This window comes from Diuraphis noxia, unplaced genomic scaffold (genome assembly GCF_037042655.1).
Source record: "Diuraphis noxia isolate RWA-SAM2 unplaced genomic scaffold, SU_Dnox_SAM2 contig0001, whole genome shotgun sequence".
Lineage (NCBI taxonomy): Eukaryota > Metazoa > Arthropoda > Insecta > Hemiptera > Aphididae > Diuraphis > Diuraphis noxia.
The window spans coordinates 98,920,558-98,940,896 of NW_028301711.1; the positions used below are offsets into that span (position 1 = coordinate 98,920,558).

The 20,339-nt window shown below is 27.6% G+C and overlaps 1 protein-coding gene and 1 pseudogene across 1 annotated transcript; one reads left to right on the top strand and one right to left on the bottom strand.

Annotated features, from left to right (window-relative positions):
- The first annotated feature begins 5,979 nt into the window (after positions 1–5,979).
- LOC149062728 (uncharacterized) lies at positions 5,980–6,558 on the top strand. The gene has a single exon (XM_089215291.1). The coding sequence runs from the start codon at positions 5,980–5,982 to the stop codon at positions 6,556–6,558; it is 579 nt and encodes a 192-aa protein (XP_089071417.1).
- An 802-nt stretch (positions 6,559–7,360) lies between these two features.
- LOC149062729 (uncharacterized) lies at positions 7,361–8,371 on the bottom strand (annotated as a pseudogene).
- Positions 8,372–20,339: the final 11,968 nt, after the last annotated feature.

Sequence of the window (20,339 nt, forward strand, 5' to 3'; positions counted from 1 at the left end):
TCAAGCAATAATAGTAGCTACAGCCGTATTACATAATTTGGCTTCAGTATTAGGAGAATCAATACCTCCAATAGACCCATATATTATGAACCAAGAACCTATACATGAAGAGTGGAATGTACCATTAGCTGTAGAAGAAAGAGGAAATAATAAAACATCTGTTAGAACGAGTTTAATTAGAGACTATTTTTCAAACCTTTAAAATTTAAGAATATTTAAAACAACTAAATATATTTTACTTTAAATGTATACTAGGAAATATTATTTTATTATTATTATATAATTATATCTTAAAATTATTAAATTCCAAAAAGAACTATTAAGTTAGTAAAAAATTTTAATTAGATCAATTATTTTTGAAGCATTTTCATTTTTAATTCATGTTCTTCTTTTAAAAATTGTATCTTAAGATTATGTTCTTCTTTGTTGTAGTCAATCATTTGTTGAAAATATTTTTTTTGCAGGTCTATAAGTTCTTTTTTACTATTAAGCATTTCTGTAGTGCTGGCTGATATCTGTTTCTGATCAGTAGAAGTAGAACTTTTGAATACTTTCTTATGGTTATTATAAGTTGTATTTTTTTTTATTTCTATTATAACATAGTTTGTGTTAAATTTGTCACATTATAAATATATAAATCATATTATTAATAATATATACTATTACAATGATTATTAAATAATATTATATAATATGAATGAAATTATTATGAATATACAAAAAAAATAAACCATTGTACAGAAGTAGTTTACTTTACAATTTAGTTAATAAATATAAATGAAATTATAGAATGGAAGTTGCCAGTAAGCATTTAACATTTTCAATATTTATACTTAATAATTATAAATTAAAGTATCTATTATTATACAAGTATTAAATAGGTATATAGGAAAATGCATTACCATTTACCAAATAAAAACAGAATGAAGATTAAACTTTCATTACATATTCATATTATATAGTTTATAAAGTTGAAATATAATACAATATATATATAAAGTTACTTTTGATAACAGGAGTATAGCTTGAAGGATTTGTAGGTGGAACTAATAAAGGATGGCGCGGAGTTTTTAAGGATGCCGGAGACCAATTCTCAAAGGAAGCATTTGACACATCTGTTAGTGGCAAAGTTATAGCAACAGGCCCTTCACTACTATTAACCAACTATGCATAGCAAAATACAATAATAAACATCAATACATGAATCATAAAATAAATAAAATAAAATAAAAAACGATTCTAAAAATAGCAAAAGTCCATAATTACATGGTTAAGATCAGCTAAATCCAAATTATCATGCTCCAGTAAATCTGTTTGCATAAATGAAGAATGCAAAGCTATAGCTACATTAAAAAAGAATTAATAAGTATGTGATATCAATGTTGTAAAATCAAAGGTGGATATTGGGTGGGGATATACACCCAGAAAGTTCAATAGCCTTCCATATTGAATTGTACATGCATTCCTGGACAATACATTTAGTAACTTGGGCACAGGACCACCTTCGATGATGCTAGCTGTCATAAAAATAAAATCAACCAAATATCCACCTTGGTGTAAAATGTATTTATCATTAAAACACTATATTAAGCTAACGTGAGACGTTTTTGTTTAATTAATTAATAATTTAATACATTCAACTTTTTGCTAGATACCTTAGCAAATGCTGATAAATTATTAAAAATGAACATAGCCCATAAAAAATTAATCTAAAAAATAAGAGAAGGAAAAAATTCAAATAAAAACCAATACTATCTAAAAAAAGAACAGATCAATAAGAATAATAAGCTTATATAAGTATAAATGTTATGCATGCATATTGCATAAATATAGTTGTATTGAATTAGTAACATCAAATTTAGTGTGTTAATTTATTTGTGTATGTACCTACTTATTGATGTGCAGATAGAATATTGGTTGAATATGTATCATATTAGGCTATATAGTACCTAATTATTTTTCTTCTTACCTTTATTTGTATATTATTATCTAAATTTTTATTATTGTATTGGATACAATATATTATATATTATATTAAACCCCCATTCAATCATGTGTATTGACAGTTGATTTTAGTGAACAAATACATTTCACATTCCCACATTGTTATTAATTGTGGAACCTATTATGTTAAAGTACTAAAAATTTACACTCATTGTTGTATTCATGATGTGAAGTTTCTGAATTATTCATGGTATCAACCAAGCCAAATTCAGGAGCATTATTTTCATTACTGGTAGTAAGATCTATAAATTTTCAAATATGTTTTTAATTATAATTATTATTTAACTATCCATTTTAAATTAATAATAATTTTACATTGTTACTTTACCATTGTTAAATGTCAATTATGTGAATTAATCAGTGCAATAAATGAAAATAAATGTTACCTTGATCGTTATCGAATTCACTAGGATTCCCAGTAATTGAAATTGATATCAATTTGTGAATCCTTTGTGATATATCACTAATTTTCACAACTCTTTTTTCACCACCACCAGTTTTAAACAACTCTTTGCGTTCTTCAGCATACTCTTTCCTTGCACACTTTTTCAACCCATTGTATTTATCTTTTAATGTTTTAACCGATCTAAAATCACTAGTCACATTAACATTAAACTCATTTTGTATCGTTTGCCAGCAACTATCCTTTTGTTTCCACGTTTCTGAATCAGTTTCTTTGTTTTCAATGACATTCTTATACTTCTCCACCAAACTTATCAACCTGTTTACTTCATCACTAGTAAAGTTTTTTGACCGAGATTTATCTTTATTTTTAATTGCCGACATTTTAATTTATAACTTTAATAATAAAATATATTAAAAATATAAAAATCTTAATTGAGTAGGTAACCAGTTCAGTTTTAATTTTTTAAAAGACGTTAGTACGATACTACGATATTAAGAATTAAGATTATTATATTTTAATTATTATCAATAATCAACTATATTTATTACTGATAATACAACAATATCATGGAAAGAATAACAAATTAAAAATGTATTTTAACTACAGGTTAACAATCCAATAGATAGTAATTCATAACACAAATATGATTTGTAGAACACACATTGATTATCAATAAGATAAATGTCTTGGATAACGGTATCTAATAGATAGTTAACTCATACTTTATCTATAGTTGGTAGAACCGGCCCTAAGTAGTGAGATAGTGCATAGCCTGAGTCTCCCAGAATTATGCAGTCTGAAGATTCAGGGAGCTCCATCCTTGCCTTAAGCCTACTATTCGAAAATATATTGCTGTCATGTGCAGAGCCTGGCCAACGAGCTACTATATCCATGAATTCCATATTGGCATTGACCAATGCTTGGACATTAAGGGAAAAAAATCCTTTTCTGTTCCTGTATAGTTCACCATATTCTGTTGATGGAGATTGTACCTTAATATGTGTACAATCTATAGCTCCTATAACTTTTGGAAACCGAGCAAATCTATAAAATTGTACCTTCAGCTTTATTTTCTCCTCGGAAGTTTCAGGTAATCTGATATACCTTTAAAAACAAATAATACCAATTTAATTAGTTTACATTACTATAATCCAGAAACTGCATAAATTTCGGTATGATCAATGTAGGTATTGTACAGTCAGGAAATAACATATTATAAAAAATCTATTTAACATAACTTACTTATAACTTATCGAAGCCAGTGCGTAGCTCACTCGTTTTACAATCTGTCCAGCCGCCGCTATGCTAACACCACTGAAGTCACCAGCTGTAATTAAAAAATTTCCAGTAGCAAAAAACCTCAGTGTAAGCAGCAACTGTGTGATTGGAGAAATGGCATTATTTCTGAAACAAATAATGTTATTTATTATTAGCGGATGATAAGAACAGTCTTTAGATAATCATTCATGATTGGGTAAAATAAATAATTAGTTGGTCTATGATAAAAGAAAAGTAGAAAATTTTGAAAGTGTTAAATGACTGGACAGTGACACTTCTCAAAATGAGGTGTCTCATATAACAGGAAAGGACCCAAATGTTTTATGCACTCATTGCACAACTGTGCGCAAAACAAACTGTGAACTAACTTATATAATGCACACTGTACATAGTTACAAAATATTACATTGGGTATATAAGTTAACTAACCTGTTAGTAGTGGTTTTGAGCTGATCGACAATTTCGTTTAAAACTTTTTTTACTGTTGATTTCGTTAAACGAAATCGTTTAACAAACTCTTCTTCATCGTACACTTCGAAATAGTTGACACGTGGATGAAAAGTTTTCTCTTTCCGAAGACACACATTAAACGCATTTATTTCATTTTCAAATTCTGACGAATCGCTATCTTCGTCAATTAAATTAGCATTATGCACAGCTCGAGACATTGTTGCAAAAATAATAATCAAACACAAAAACAGTATAACGCCAGTAAGTTGTCAAGGGCGCACGAAACGTTATATTATAACGTAAATAATTATAATATTATAAAATATATCGATAAAGTTTAATATTATTATCAATATTGTATTGATAACACAGCATAACCGGAAGATTGTGGTTTAACGGAATGATTACCGGCAGAATTCTGCCGGTAAGTAAACCTACCGTTAAATACCTTGTTTACGGTAACTTAACGGAGACTAATCATTTAACCGGAGTATGTAAGAACCGACTGTCCGTAAAATATATGACTAACCGACGGTTAGCGTTAACCGACACTTAACCGGACTTTGTAAGAACGGCCCTTAATGTAAATTTGAAGTCTGACTTAAGTTAATTTAGTTACCTGCCAACTCGAATATTTAAAAGTATTTTGGTTTTATTTTTTGTTTGTAATTTTGTTAAACATTGTTATATTTTTAATATTACCTATATAGGGTTCTATATTTATTGTATAAAAGTAATTTTAGAGATTGACTAAAATGTATCATGTAATTTTGTTATTTTGTTTATGAATATGTTTTTATTTACAAGGAAATTTAAAGACTGAAATAATTAATTTTGTTAAGTACCTACTATACTTATATTATATTGTAGGTAGGGTAGGTACGTTTTTTGCTTGTTCACTCATTTCAGTAATCATGAATCAACAATACAAACCAAACTCACCAAATTGCATGATTAATTGTATATTTTTATTAATGAATTTGTATTTCCTGGAGAGAAAGACATAGAAATATAATAAAGAAAAATCAAATTTATTTATTTATTTATGGTGTCTTTCCATTTAATAATTAATTAAAATAAATAACAAAATAGGTAAAATAGTTATAAATAAAAATATAATAAGCTCCAACTTGATAAATATAAAGCAAGTGTTATAAATAGTATATAAATAATAATATTAAAAATGTTTAAAATTTCTCTCTCAACATTTAATTTCAAAAAGCTATATAGTTAGTTGTTTGTATTTAATAAATGTAATGAAACAATTTTTTTACAAACTAATATTTAACAAAATTTAAATTAAAAAAAAAAAATAGTTAATATATTTATAGACAAAAATAACAAAAGTTTCTAAGAAACTTAAACTTAATATATAATTAGTCTTCTAATGAAAATATTTCTTCTTCCTCATTTATATCGATCACAGTCTTATTTTTATTTAATTCAGTCTTATTATGAACAAATACTTCTCCAAATGGCGTTTAAAACCAAACCCTACCAAGACTGAAGTATGTGCTTTTCACCTAAACAACAAAAAGGCTAGAGAAGAGTTGAAAGTGACATTCCAAGGAGTACAATTAAAACACAACTTCACGCCGAAATACTTGGGAATAACATTGGACCGTACGCTCACATTTAAAGAACATCTTGTCAAAACTGGAAAGAAAGTACGATCCAGAGTCAATTTAATTCAAAAACTCGCCGGTACAGGATGGGGTGCTAGCGCTAAAACATTACGGACAGCAGCACTGGCGCTAACATACAGTGCAGCTGAATACGGTGCCCAAGTGTGGTGTAATAGTGCACACGTGAAAAAAATTGACACACAATTGTATAGTGTAATGAGAGTGATTAGCGGCACGGTGAAGTCCACTCAGTTACAATGGCTACCAGTTCTAACCAATATAGCTCCGCCAGACCTACGAAGAAAGCATAAACTTATTAATACTATCAGGAAAGCCGAAGATAGGAGGAACTCACTGCTAGCCGAAAGATTAGAAAAGATACCAGCACTTAGACTAAAGTCAAGGAAACCGCCTTGGAAGACAGCTAAAGACCTAATAAGATCAGGATTTGAAACCAAAAAGTGCTGGTACGATGAATGGACCAACTCTACTTTACCAATCAAAAACAAAAATCTGGTGATGGACCCCAACCAAGGAGTTATGGGTATGGAACTGCCTAGACATGAATGGTCTGTACTAAATCGTCTTCGAACAGGTCATGGCCGTTGCGCTGATATGATGTTTAAATGGCGACTCCAAGACAGCCCAACATGCGATTGCGGCAACGATAGACAAACCATAAATCACATAATAAAAGAATGCCAGATAAGGAAATTCAACCAGGGCATCGAAGGAATCCACGCGATAACACCGGAAGCAGTAAAATGGATAAGGGAACTGGACGTACACCTGTAACCTGTAAACTGTAACGCATTGTTATGTCATGCCATATTATATTATGTCATATTGTATTATATATTTATAAAACCTTAACCTTTCTAATCTAAATTTAGTTAAATTTTGCTTTATGTTTATATTTTATTTATTATTTTATTTTATTGTTTAATTTTGCTGTAAATGATTTGTTAAGCCATACGAATAAATAAATAAATAATAACTTAAAAATTGATTTTCATCATTCGGATTGATCACATGTAGTGGAGTTTTCATAATATAATCGTTTTTCATATAACATAATAATAAGTCTCTATAAACCAGTTCCATCTTTTCATTTAAAGTGTTTATAACAACATGTTCTGTTTGAAAATATTGGTTCATTCCAGTGAATTTGGGTAAAATCCGTTCTAGAAAGTAGAAATAAGCTTTGGTAAATGGATCATTTAGTTGAAAATGTATGTTTTCGGCTTATAATAATTTTTCTGAAAGCCATTTCTCAGTAAAATATAAGTTTAAGGCATCCCACTGTTCAATAATCCTTTGAACAACAACAAATAGTGATAACCATCTCGTTTGAGATGGGTGGAGTAATTTATGTACTTCAATGTTAAGAAATTGTTGAAACTGCACATATTGGCTTTGTCTCTTACTGCTATGACAAAAGAAGTTAAAAATATTCCTAGCTAAATCTTCACAACGACGTGGTAGTGTTTTGCATGCTTCACTACAACAAAGGTGTAAGGCGGGGTAATACGATATGGTTTATTAGGCTAATTTGCGATTAGGTAAAGTCGTGAGTAAAACTAATTTTGATCAGCTGTTATTTACACACTAAGGAGTGGCATATGCACTTCATAATGAAAATTCCGGGGAACATATCTTTCATTCTACTAGAAACGGAATTATTAGAGCCCATCATTGTTGAACAACCATCAGAAGCAAATCCTATTATATTCGTTGTATTGACATCTAATTTTTTAAACGATTCTATGCACTTTGTAAAAAGGTTTTGTGCAGTAGCTCCTTTATCAATGTTATCAGGATCCTTTATGTCATAAACTTGTATTAAATCCCAGAAACGAGTAACAATCATTTTCGAGTCAATGTCATAATATCTTACAACTACGCACATGGTAGATTGACATGCTATGTCAGTTGACTCGTCAATTAATACTGAAAATTTTACATTTTTCAAATTTGTACTTCATACTAATTTTTCTGAAGGAGCGATAACATTTTTAATTATGTTTGTAGCCTTTGTGCGTTTTAATTGAATTCTTTGACAAATCAAAGAATCAGGAAATATTTCTTTTAATACTGGTACTAAATGATCAATAAACAAGAAAGCAGCATTATGCTCTGCTAACATGGCAGCTAATTTAATTTCTGCATTTTTTACCTGTTTATCCAATGGATCTGACTTGGAAGTTGATAAAAATGTGGACATAATTGATTTTGATGAAATAGAATTACTGATAGACGACTTTGTATGACTTTTACTCACTAAATGTTTTTTTATACAACTTAGTTCGGACGAAAAACTAACCTGAAATTGTATGCATTTACCTCGAAATTTGTCATCTTTTTCTGGTCTTAGCCAGTTTTTAAATTTCGGGTCCATTTCCCACTCATGATGATATTGCTGCTTTCGGTGTTTCTGCTTTTCATCTTTGGAACATTCATTTCTTAATTGTCTTTTTTTCTTTGGCGTTAATTGTTGATCTCGTGAGTACTAAAATATATTTTAGAAAATAAAGCTTTAATAAATAATAACTTATTTTACAGTCAATATAAATAATCAAACCTTTGGTGTGTCTTCATAATCCGACATTTTCAAATAAATTACACCAAAACCAAACTGCATAGACGACAGACGTTAGACGTATAGTGTATACATAAATGTACAACATGGACACATGGACACATGGTATGACAATACAAACTGAACTCTGTGTATACTATTAATAGTTTATCAATCCAGACAGTCGGATTTCAATAGCAGCATTGTTCTGTGATAGTAGATAGTGGTATATTAGTTATTATCAAGATTATATAACTAATATTTACTAATCTTATCATAATAATGGACGTGTTCTTGGTAATTATTATTACCGATTCACCGAGTTTTTATTTCGCTAAAATTAGAAAAAAATTATATTTTTCATATTTGTGAATACAGTGATAGATAACCATACTTTTGTGTACGGTATTAGTTTTTGGATCGTACACTACAAGACCTCAAATAACCGTACAAATACGATCCAAACCGTACATCTGGCAACACTGGCTGTAGCTGGTAATAAAATGATGGCTCAACCATTGACCCCATGGGAGGAGCCGTAGGGGTGCTAAAGCTATGACTGTACATCTAAAAAAATAATTTATTATATTATTACCTAATTTAAAAAAAAAAACCAGGAAGCAGATATCTAATTATTTATATTTTTTTTATTTACCACCTACACATTAATTGAATACCTATTTTGAATAAGAATTTATGACCAGTGATGTTCCTATCATTTTTTATGAGAATATATACTACCCTGAAGAACGCCAACATATAGGTAATATTTCATATACATATCAAAATAAAATTATAAAAATAAATTGTACACATATATAGTAGAATAAAAGAATGACGACGACGATTACGAATTTACGGAAAATACCTACCACCCACAACTATTGTTACGAGATTAATTTTTCTGTAATATTTATTATTTTTACATTTTTGTATTAAAATAAAAGAATAAGAATTTATTAGTCTTAAAAAAAGTTAGTACTTATATACATTTCCTAATTGCCCAAGTAACACATAGACAATCATAGGATATTAATAGCATATTTGAAAAGAATATAAGAAATATGCATAGATTATTCTTCATTTTTCATTTAATCATCTATGAATGAGCAAGGGATATTAAAAAATCACCAAATGAGCCGCTTTTAGGCATTCTATGAATCATCCGTATATTCAGAATAAACTATGAATATTCCACAAGAATATCCATACTGTATCTTAAATCATTCATTTAATAATTATAGAATAATCGTAATTGCTTGTTACCATAATAACCAATGAATGTTTAAATGGGACTCCCAATAGTTATTCTTAGAGCAACCAAAAGACAATAAATGAATAATACTAGCTAGTGCTTTCTACCAGTTAGTAAAAGCATATTCCCAATAAATTATTCATATTTATAGAATATCCAAACATTATTTTTACAATTATTTTGTGTTGAAGTTAAGAGTTTGTTAATTTTTAAATAAAATATGAATAAAAGTTTTCATTAAAATTCTAAATTAACTTTTAATTAGAACAACATACAAAATGAAAGTAGGTAAGTACATAAGTAATACCTTTAAAAAAAAAATTAAATTAATGTCCACTATTTTATAGATCAAAACAAGTTATATTATATTATATTATATTTCCTTATATTTATATTATAATTTTACAATCACAAATATGTATTTATATATTTTATTTATATGTATTATTATAATATAATACATTATATTTTTGTTTTTTATTATTATTGGATAAACTTTTAATTTATTAAATTCAAACATAAATAATTAATAAGTAACAACTGTATACAATATTAGTTACAATATATATATAAATGTAATGAGCACATACTCTGCACGATGACATATACTGCCAATACCACATACTTGATAATAATAATAATAATAATAATGATAATGATAAAAATATTATCACATCAACCTTATTCAGATTAATTTATAATTAATAAATAAATCTCACAAGTTATAATAATATAATACACCTAATATAATTATAATAATAATAATAAAAAACATGGCTCAGTCGGTAGGATATGACATAACTGCCAATAGATACAATATAATTTATAATAATAATAATAATAATGAGAATGATAATGACAATTATATTTATTTAGATCTCTCATTAGCTTTGCTCAGCCAAATACTTGCAACTGTTTCTATTTCTTTAATAGATTTATCAGCCAAATTTGCTGATGAATGTATAGCTTCTAAAACAAAACAAAGTTGAATTATACTATTAGTCAAATTTGTATTATTATATTAGACCTATATTGAGCAATATTTAAATAATAAACATAAATTCTAAGGATTATTAAATAGTTGTCACAATATTTTATTATGCAATTTACCTGACATCTTTCAGGATAAATTATTAAATAAGTAAATAGGTAAGTATTTTGTATATCATTTTTTTAAATACAATTAATATATGAACAGGGCTAAAAAAAACATTGACAAATGGAGACATTCATTTACAATAAATTCATCTTGTTTATATTGAAAGCCTATACCTATTATATCTATTATTGGATCATAATTATTTTAAAAGAATACATAGTTTTACTCAAATACATACATTATTCTTAAGAGTAACAATTGATTATATTCCCAAATAGCACTAATGGATTATAAGAATATTCTTTTAATATTTTCGTCGATTAATCGTATTAATCATAGTGTATTCTGTAATATTCTAAATAAACTTTCTGATAATTCAATTGACATCCTCGTGCACCGATTTTTATTATGTTATGAATATTCCAACTATAATATTAGATGATTATTCTACATGAATACTTAAATCATAAAATTATTTTCAAGATATAATATGTATTTCACATTCAATGAATATTCATTTATTTATTCTAGTATTAATCATGGTATATTTAGAAATTTTAAACCCCCCTCCCCCAAAAAAATATATGCAATATATAGTAATCATATTATATAGGAAAAACCCATGTATATACTTATAAGTTTTAGATAATACATATTATTATTTATATATAGTATATACACATACTACAGCTAGTATTATACTATAAACAATTAGGTAGAGAACAGCCCGGTCCTATAAAAATGGGATCGGACCAGACCAAATATTTAAGACGATTTGTTTAACCGGACCAGACCAATTTCTAAAATATATTTTTCAACCCAGACCATTTTTTAACCAAGCTCACGATTTTTTTAAAAGCCCGGACCAGCCCAGCTCGGATTTTATATAAAAAAAAAAACCCAACCCGGACCAAGACCGTTTTTATTTAATAATGAAAACCCGGACCAGGACCATTTTTATTTAATAATGAAAACTCGGATTAGGACCATTTTTATTGTTTAATAATATGAACTTGACCCATGCAAAATTTGGTGATTTAGAAACTAAACACTAAACAGGATCGTTCACATAAAACAAATTAATCAAAAACAAAATAAAAATATGTCGTTCCATTGACTGATCATCAAATTAAGTATTGATCAGAATTATATATTTTAAATTTTTTTTTCTAGGTTAAATCGTGTTGCCTGGAGGGGATTGCTCTCGCATTACTTCCACACGAGTTATTTATTTTACTTAGATCGAGTCTATTGTCTACTCAGTTTTCCTATAGTTGCTAATTTAAAATATTACCACTGGCCCATAAATAACTATTTACAATAATTTAAATACATGTAATTGAAATCTTCATTAATATAATTTCATGTTTATGGTTATTTATTGAGTTTTGTTTATTATTTGTTACTTAGGTTAGAGATAGGAGGTTGGAATAGTAATTATTTATTAAATTAAAAAAAATAATGAAATTGATTAAGAATACCAATTGTTTATTTTATTTTATAAATTAACAATACTGATTATAGTTAGTACTCAAAAGTACCACTCACTAGAAACTCCTAGTCACTTTATTTACTTTTATTATAAAAAAATGTAATATTATAAATTTTGTTAGGAAAATGAAACATATGTGTTTTTAAAGTAGTCATGTAGAAATATGAGCGAGTCAACTGTTTCTCCTTTTAGACGGCTTCTGCGCTCTTCAATTATTCTCCCTGCAACACTAAAAACTCGTTCACTGCTTGCACTAGATGCTGGTATACAGAGAGTTCGACGAGCTAATCGGGAAAGTAGAGGAAATTTCTCATTTTGACTTTTCCAAAAATTGAGTATGTCGATATCTACATTTTTACCTACAAAACAGGTTAAATAGTTGTCTATTTCTTGTTCATACGACTGTTTTGGTTGTGGTACATCATCTTCCCATTCAGAAAACTGCGATGAATTCAGGGCAGGGTTTTCGATTGATTCAGTCTCAGTATATTCTTCTTTTTGTTCAATTTCTATTTTTAGAAGCTCTAACTTGACATTGTTCATAATTCTTTTCCTCTCACTCTCGTCTGACACCATTTTTAGTTTTTTAAAATTAGGCCATAGAAAACACGCAACTTCATGTGTTCTGTTTATAATAAATTTTTTCTTAAACATTTCTCTAGCGCGGATTCCTAGTTTTTGAGTTATGGATATAGAATTTAATTCATCCGATGAATTAAACATGTCTTCTTCCAAATTACAGTACTTGTTAATGTGTTTTTCAAGAACAACTTTGTATAAGAGAACTTTGTGTATAGTAGGGTTAATATCTCCTTCCAACTTATCAGAAGCCGTCTTAAATGGTTTGAGAAATTCAGTAATTTGTTTGAGTAAATCGATATCTATATTTTGAAGTCGCCAAAAATCTTCACCGTATTCATTAATTATTTCATCCCACTGTTCGCGTATCGATAGTAGCATTGCCAACCTAGTATTCCACCTAGTTTCCACTTCTTGAATTAACCCTTTAGATAATTTGTTTACCTCTCCAGATGTTTTCATGTATTTTACAAAGCTTTTAGCTCCTGACAGAAGTTTCATAACGGGCTCCAACAATTTCCTATTTCTTTCATCTTCAGCATCTAAAAACTTAGGTTCAAAAACATGTCTCAATACGGTATTGAGCATATGAGCACAACAATTTAATCTGTTGTATGCTCCTAGTCCACTTGAACTTGTCATGTTTGGTCCTTGGTCGGTTACAAATGTGATTTTTTCCATTAATTCATTAGGAATCTGAGACTTTGTAGATTCAAAGCTTGTTAAAAAAGTACTAATTGAATTTTTTATATTTTTTGCCGTTTTTTTCTCTGATATTGGCCATTGACCAGTGTGTATAGTACATTTTTTTGCAAAATCCAGTTTATATCAATATAATGAACAGTAATAGTGATGTAGTGCCGTTTTTTATATTTATCGGACCACATATCCGTAGTTATAGAACAGCATTTGTCTTGTTTAAACGGTTCAATATTTTCAAAAAGTGTATTTCTATGATTTTCAGCAATTTTTATTGTGTTTTTTGACACAGTAGTCGGATGTGGCATTAAGTCATTTATATCTACATCCCCGTATTGACGACCAACTTTTATTAAAAATTGTCCAAGTTCTTTGAAACCAGAACCATCTATTATAGACAGTGGTCTAATGTCCAAACTACAAAACTTTACTGATTTATCTATGCATTCAGATTTTAATTTATCAGGAATAGTTTTTAATTTTTTAGACACAAAAGAATCCATACTGGCTTGAGCACCGTCTTTGGTATTAACAATTACACATTTATGCCTGCTTAATGTTGATGTACCACTACTATGGTTGTACTTAAACGGCGCTTTACATTTAGTACATGCAACAAAACCCGTAAATATATTTTCATCATTATTATAAACCACATTTTTAAAAACCTCCCAAACGGCACTTGTACCTTTTTTGTCCATTAAAATACATTCTCCACTCAATATTTTTTTTTTATCGTTATTTTTGTTTCAACTTGATAAAGTATGTCTGCTTCACATTCAGAATTAGATTTCGACTCATCAACTTCCATTTTTTGAATATTAAATCTAATTTAAAAATAAATTTCCATATTTTAACATCAGAATTGTGTAAATTAAATATTTATAGAACAATTGGAACTAAAATTGTACAAAATGACAAACCTATAATCGTACATAATATTAACTGTAAATATAAAATATTATGTATTACCATTGATAGTGCCTATAGGGCATATATTATGCTATACGTTTGTATTTCTACTCACTTAGGTATTCCTATTCTCTCGTTCTCAGATTATATATTATAATTAGAGTAAGGAGTACTAAAAAAATCATCAAATAGGCATTTAAAAACAATATGCACTTTAGCACTTGTTCATCAAAAAATTAAAAATATGCAGTAAAAACTTTGAGTATTGTAGGTAGTAGGTACTGGGTACTTTGGTATTTGATTTTTTATGTACCAACAAAATGTTAGTACAAATGAGATAACATGCTTTATTACAACATAGGTCTACTGCTCTACTCACTTAAGTATGTGGCTGTGGTGTGAGTAGAGTTAAGATATGACAGATAATATGACATAATAACTAAAATATTACTTAACTATTAGGTACCTACTTATAAAAATTTTTATTAACAATAGTTTTTAGTCAAATTAAATATAACCTATGCAAATAAAACCTATACAAATATTACTAAATTATTAAATCCTTGAATTTTATTCTATCAATGTAATGTTTAAAATTAAAAGAGTTAAAAATAAATAAAAATAGATAAATTAATTTTAACCATGTGGCATTTGCACATTTTACAAAAAGCCAATAACGGATAAAACTTATTGAACTCAGTTCTCAATGTAAAAGTGTAAAATATAAGGTTTATAATCCCAATTAAACTATTATATCTAGTAGCACAAGTAATTTATTAATTCCTTATAATTTAACATTAACAATAAACATACATATTTTTTTTATAATACAATGTAGGTATCAATTATCCAAATTAGATAGACAGTTCATTAATTATTAAGATATCAAAATATTACTAGGTTATAGACTTGGTTTGAAAAATATAAGTTTAAAAGTGAATTCATTGTAAACTTTAATTTATTAATTATTAATGTGAATATGGCAAGCACTTCTTGAAAAGTGTATCCCATAACTTATCATGGGCTGAACCAAACTTACACATTTTATAATTTTTAATTTAGGTGATAATATATTGCTGAGTATACTGAAAAAGTAAAAAAAAATTTAGAGTACCTAGTACCTACTACTTATTATTGATATGATTAATATTCCATTTGAAATTTTGACATCTAAAAATATCTAAATGTTTAAATTAACTAAGTTTTTTAAAACATGCTCCAACATTAGGTATTTTTTTATAGAAATTTAATTATTGCACACAAAAAATATGTAATTTAATATTCCATTTGAAATTTTGACATCTAAAAATATCTAAATGTTTAAATTAACTAAGTTTTTTAAAACATGCTCCAACATTAGGTATTTTTTTATAGAAATTTAATTATTACACACAAAAAATATGTAATAAGAAAAATTTTAAATTATGTCAACGTGATGTAAAATTAAAATTAAATTCTAAATAATTTTTGAATAATATACAATTACCTAATTGTTTTTAATTTCTAACCAATTAAATTAAAAAAAATATAAAATATAAAGATATGTTCACAACCATGCGAACGCAAGTATTTACACGTCTGACACTGCTGAAAATTTGTAAATTATATATTTTCAATTTTGTCTAATAATTGTTGAATACAAAGTATAATCTAAGAATATTAATATATGGTTATCGAACAGAAACAAATAAGATAAACTATAATTAAGTTATTAATATTTAACTAATACTTATTTCCCATATTATGCATATTACATAGTGCATACACTTACAATTTATACGAGTACTATTATCGAAGTATGAATTAAATCACCGAAATCGTCAAAATTTACGTAATATGTAATAAAAAGCAGACATTTTCCAAAATATGTCTTTTTTCATTGCAAATCACGTGAAACGAATTTATCATTTACAATAATTAATTTATCATGTTTTAATAAAATTATGTATTTACATACAAATCCCAGCCCTACTAATATCTATAACTTAAAATAACAATTTCGTAGTAATTACTAAATTCTTAAAAAAATTAAAAATTTCTTAAAAAAAGAACACATGGTTCTTAAAAATATTGATATTGATATTTGTTCCTTTTATAAGTTAGGTGTTAATTATATTAAATTGTATTTTTTAATTAGTAGGTAAGTCGAATGTTTGGGTAAATAGATTATAATATGTAAAAAAGTTTTTGAATGTTTTCTTTATTAAATGTTAATTAATTTTTAAATTGTTTTGTTACAAAAGTGAAGTCATATAATTAAAGTCGAATAATAAATATGTATCTAATTTTTTTAACTAATAGTAAGATTACAAAATTATGTTTCAAAATGAATAAAGGTTGTTTAATTTGTATTGTATTTTATATTTATATATAACATAATAATATGTTATACTGTAAAACCTACAGGCTGTGTACTTTTTTTTTTGAAATATCTGGTCACCACAACTATACTGTATAGTTTAGCCATTGTTTGGAAATGTAAGTGTTTTGTTATGTAAATAATAATATGCCATAATTCTGTTTGCCCACCCACACAGTCGTGAGTAGTTGTAGGCACTAATACTATATTAAATTATGATGTTTCCATGGTGTGTTTACATCACAGTTTATAGAATATTATCTAAAGTATTGAGTAAGTTATAATGAACATTAATAAAAAAATAATAATAATAATAACAAAAAAGTAATAAAATAATAATATAATTATATTATATTATTATAATTATAATATAATACAATAGTGAAGTGACCGCAAACATGTTAATATATATTTTTGTAATAAATATAAAAATGTAATTTGTTGTGGTGTTGTAAAGTGTTTGAATGTAATTTTTTTTAAACTATTATCTTTATATAATTATGCGTGTATCAGTAAGGATAATCTTTATTTATTTTTTTATTTTTTATTTTAAGTTGAAATATACAATCTACATCGCAAATCATAATAAGTATATATGATAAAAGACAAATAGAGCAGAATACACAAAAAAGAAAATAAGAGTGGGTAAAGACACTTGGATGACACTTTTAATTTGATTTTTTAGTTATGAAAGTACCTATTTAGTTATAGACTTTTTTTTTTCTCTCTCTTCTTTTAGATTAAAATTTGTAAAAGGTCTCTGCAGTCTGCACCATTCTATGTTTTAAGTGTCAAGGAGGACTGCCAATGATCTTGAAGTAGTAAGTATAATATACCAAGAAGTTTTTTGCATACAATATTATCATCATTGTCAATTGTACAGTGATATTTCATTGAATAATTTCTTATAAGGTTTACTTTTTAAATGATTATTTGATGCTGTAATTGTACTGTAAAATATGATAAGTAACGATAAAAACATTCTTTTATAGCTTATAGAAATGTATATTTTGTAATTGAGTTTCAGCGAGATTAGCGGATTTCAATGCATATGCTGTTACAAAATGAATCTTATAGCAAAAATAAATCATTTATCCATTCCAGCCCTGCCATATACATTTAGTGTTAGAGCGTTATTATCTATGACAAGAAATCATCGTTGAATCTGTTATTAAACACAATACTATTGTATCCTTTTCACATTTTAGATTTAATATATAAGATTATAAAATTATGAATCAAATTTGTATTGTTCAAGGAAACCCATTTGTATGTGTTGTTACCCAAGGTTAATAAGATGTTATTATTAAAGCATATTAGGTACATATAATGGTAATTACTAGGGCTCGGATTTATATGTATTTATATAACCAAAGTACATATTTATACAACAAAAATATTTAGGTACATAAATATATGCTAAAGAATTCAAAATATGTATTATCTAAAAAAAAAAAATTATAATAATAATTAATATTATAATGAAACGTAATAAAAAAAATGTTTATTTATCTAGTTATCTTATTAAGACAATCAGAAACCGATTCCGGAACAGATTCAGAATAAAATAAACCTAAACATAAAATAATTATGTACCTATATTAAATAATAAGTAAAACTGATTCGTATATTATGTATTTTACTATTTTGTGCTATTATATATACTTTCATATTATAATGTAATATTTTATGACTTTATAGACATGCAACATATACCTACCTACATTTTTTTTTTTAAATAATTGCATATTAATTTATAATTTATAATATTATTAGAGTATAATAATATGGTTAAATGGTATAATAAAGGTAAAATAAATAATTTCCAATTCAATATTATGTTTTAATTTCTTATTATAGGTCTTTAACCAAATTTCAGTTACTTTTGGATCTATATTTTATGAAAAAATAATTTTGGCCGCCTAGAATGGTGATCGAGACCACTGTGCGGCGCGCGGCGGAAGGTTTCGCGACGGGAGCGCGGACAACGGCGACGATGGCAGCGAACTTGACGATCAGCGGCGATTTGGTAGCATAATACTGTGCGTACCGGCGATGATACTCGGCGGCGTAAATGCGGACGACCGTTCGCTACTGTGTGAGGTTCTTTGGTTTCAACAATACAGTCGTAAGCTGTATCACTGCAGAAGCACACAGTGGAAACGGGGGTTTTACGGCGACGTCGTGGGGACAATCCTTTTTTTTTTTTGGTCCATGTCCCAAAATGACAACGGATTATTGTATTGTCATCCAAGACCAAGGTCTATACCAATTTTCAGAATTTTTCATCTTCAAAAAGTGCCTCAAATCGAGCGCGCAAGATTTGATCACAGACGGACTTTTGACAATAAGTTTTAGAGGCAAAAGAATGTTGGGGGAAAAAAGAGAAACAATCAAAACATCTCCAACCCACCATGTACCGTCCTTTCAAAGCCCTGTCGTTAAAAATCCCAAATTCTTTGACCACTACAGCAGATGAATATAAAATTTTGCCCAAAATAGTCTGTTATGGACGCGCACTTAGCGATTCCACACAAATAAAATAACACGAGTTTAAATTACTTTGGCTCAAAATACTATTCTTTATTTGATTGTAATACGTTCAATTATATGAAAACACTCTGAAATGGTCTGTAATGGTCTGTCGTAACACCAACACTCCAACACTGACTGCTACGTGTGCGAGTCTCCGCATACGAGCTGGTCGCCCGTTCCAAAGGGTTTATTCAGCAGATTCCTTAGACCAGTCGTATGGAGAAGGAGTACTACTCGCCTGTTGTCACACACGTATCAGTTTACAATATAAATAATAATAATAATAATAATGTTACAACAGTATTCAGTGGTTCTTAACACCCCTACCCTTAAATGGAACATTTAATAGTGCCCATTTTCCACCACATAATTTTTACTTAATTATTTTCTGAGAGCTCAGTTTCTGCAAGATCTGGCTTATACATTTTTATATTATTCTTTTTATATTTGAATACAATGAAAATATTTAAAATAATTATACAACTAATAAATACATATAATATTACTACTTGCACATTTATCATTATACAACTTGGAGGTTCTGAGGGTAGTTTTTCTAAAGTATTTAATTCTTGTAAGCTATGTGTAAATTCAGTTAGATCTTTTATGATCTGTACATTAACAATACTCTGGGGTATAAGTAAATTTAACAATTTTGTAAAGGAATGTTTGAAATTAAGTTTTGGATTTTCTGGAATTAAATCAGCATAAGTGTTTGCTCTTATGTGATTGGAGGGTAGCAATAATATTTTATCAGTATGAATGTTACATGCTGTGATAATAGTCAGTCGACCGACATACAGTGGGATATTGTCGTAAAAACCTGGCCAAAATTAGAAATTTCAAAATGCATCTAGAATGATAATTGTTGATAGTTTATCTAATAGAGATAATATTAAAGCAATTACGTAATATTTTACGTTGTTACCAGTATTAATTGTATTGCAATAATACCCCACAGTATGGCATTACAGATGCGACGCGTACGTCGGTATTATTCTGTACAAAAAGTTTTGTTAGAACATAGCTGATATTTTTTGTTGTATAGTTATTTTTACGAAAAAAAAA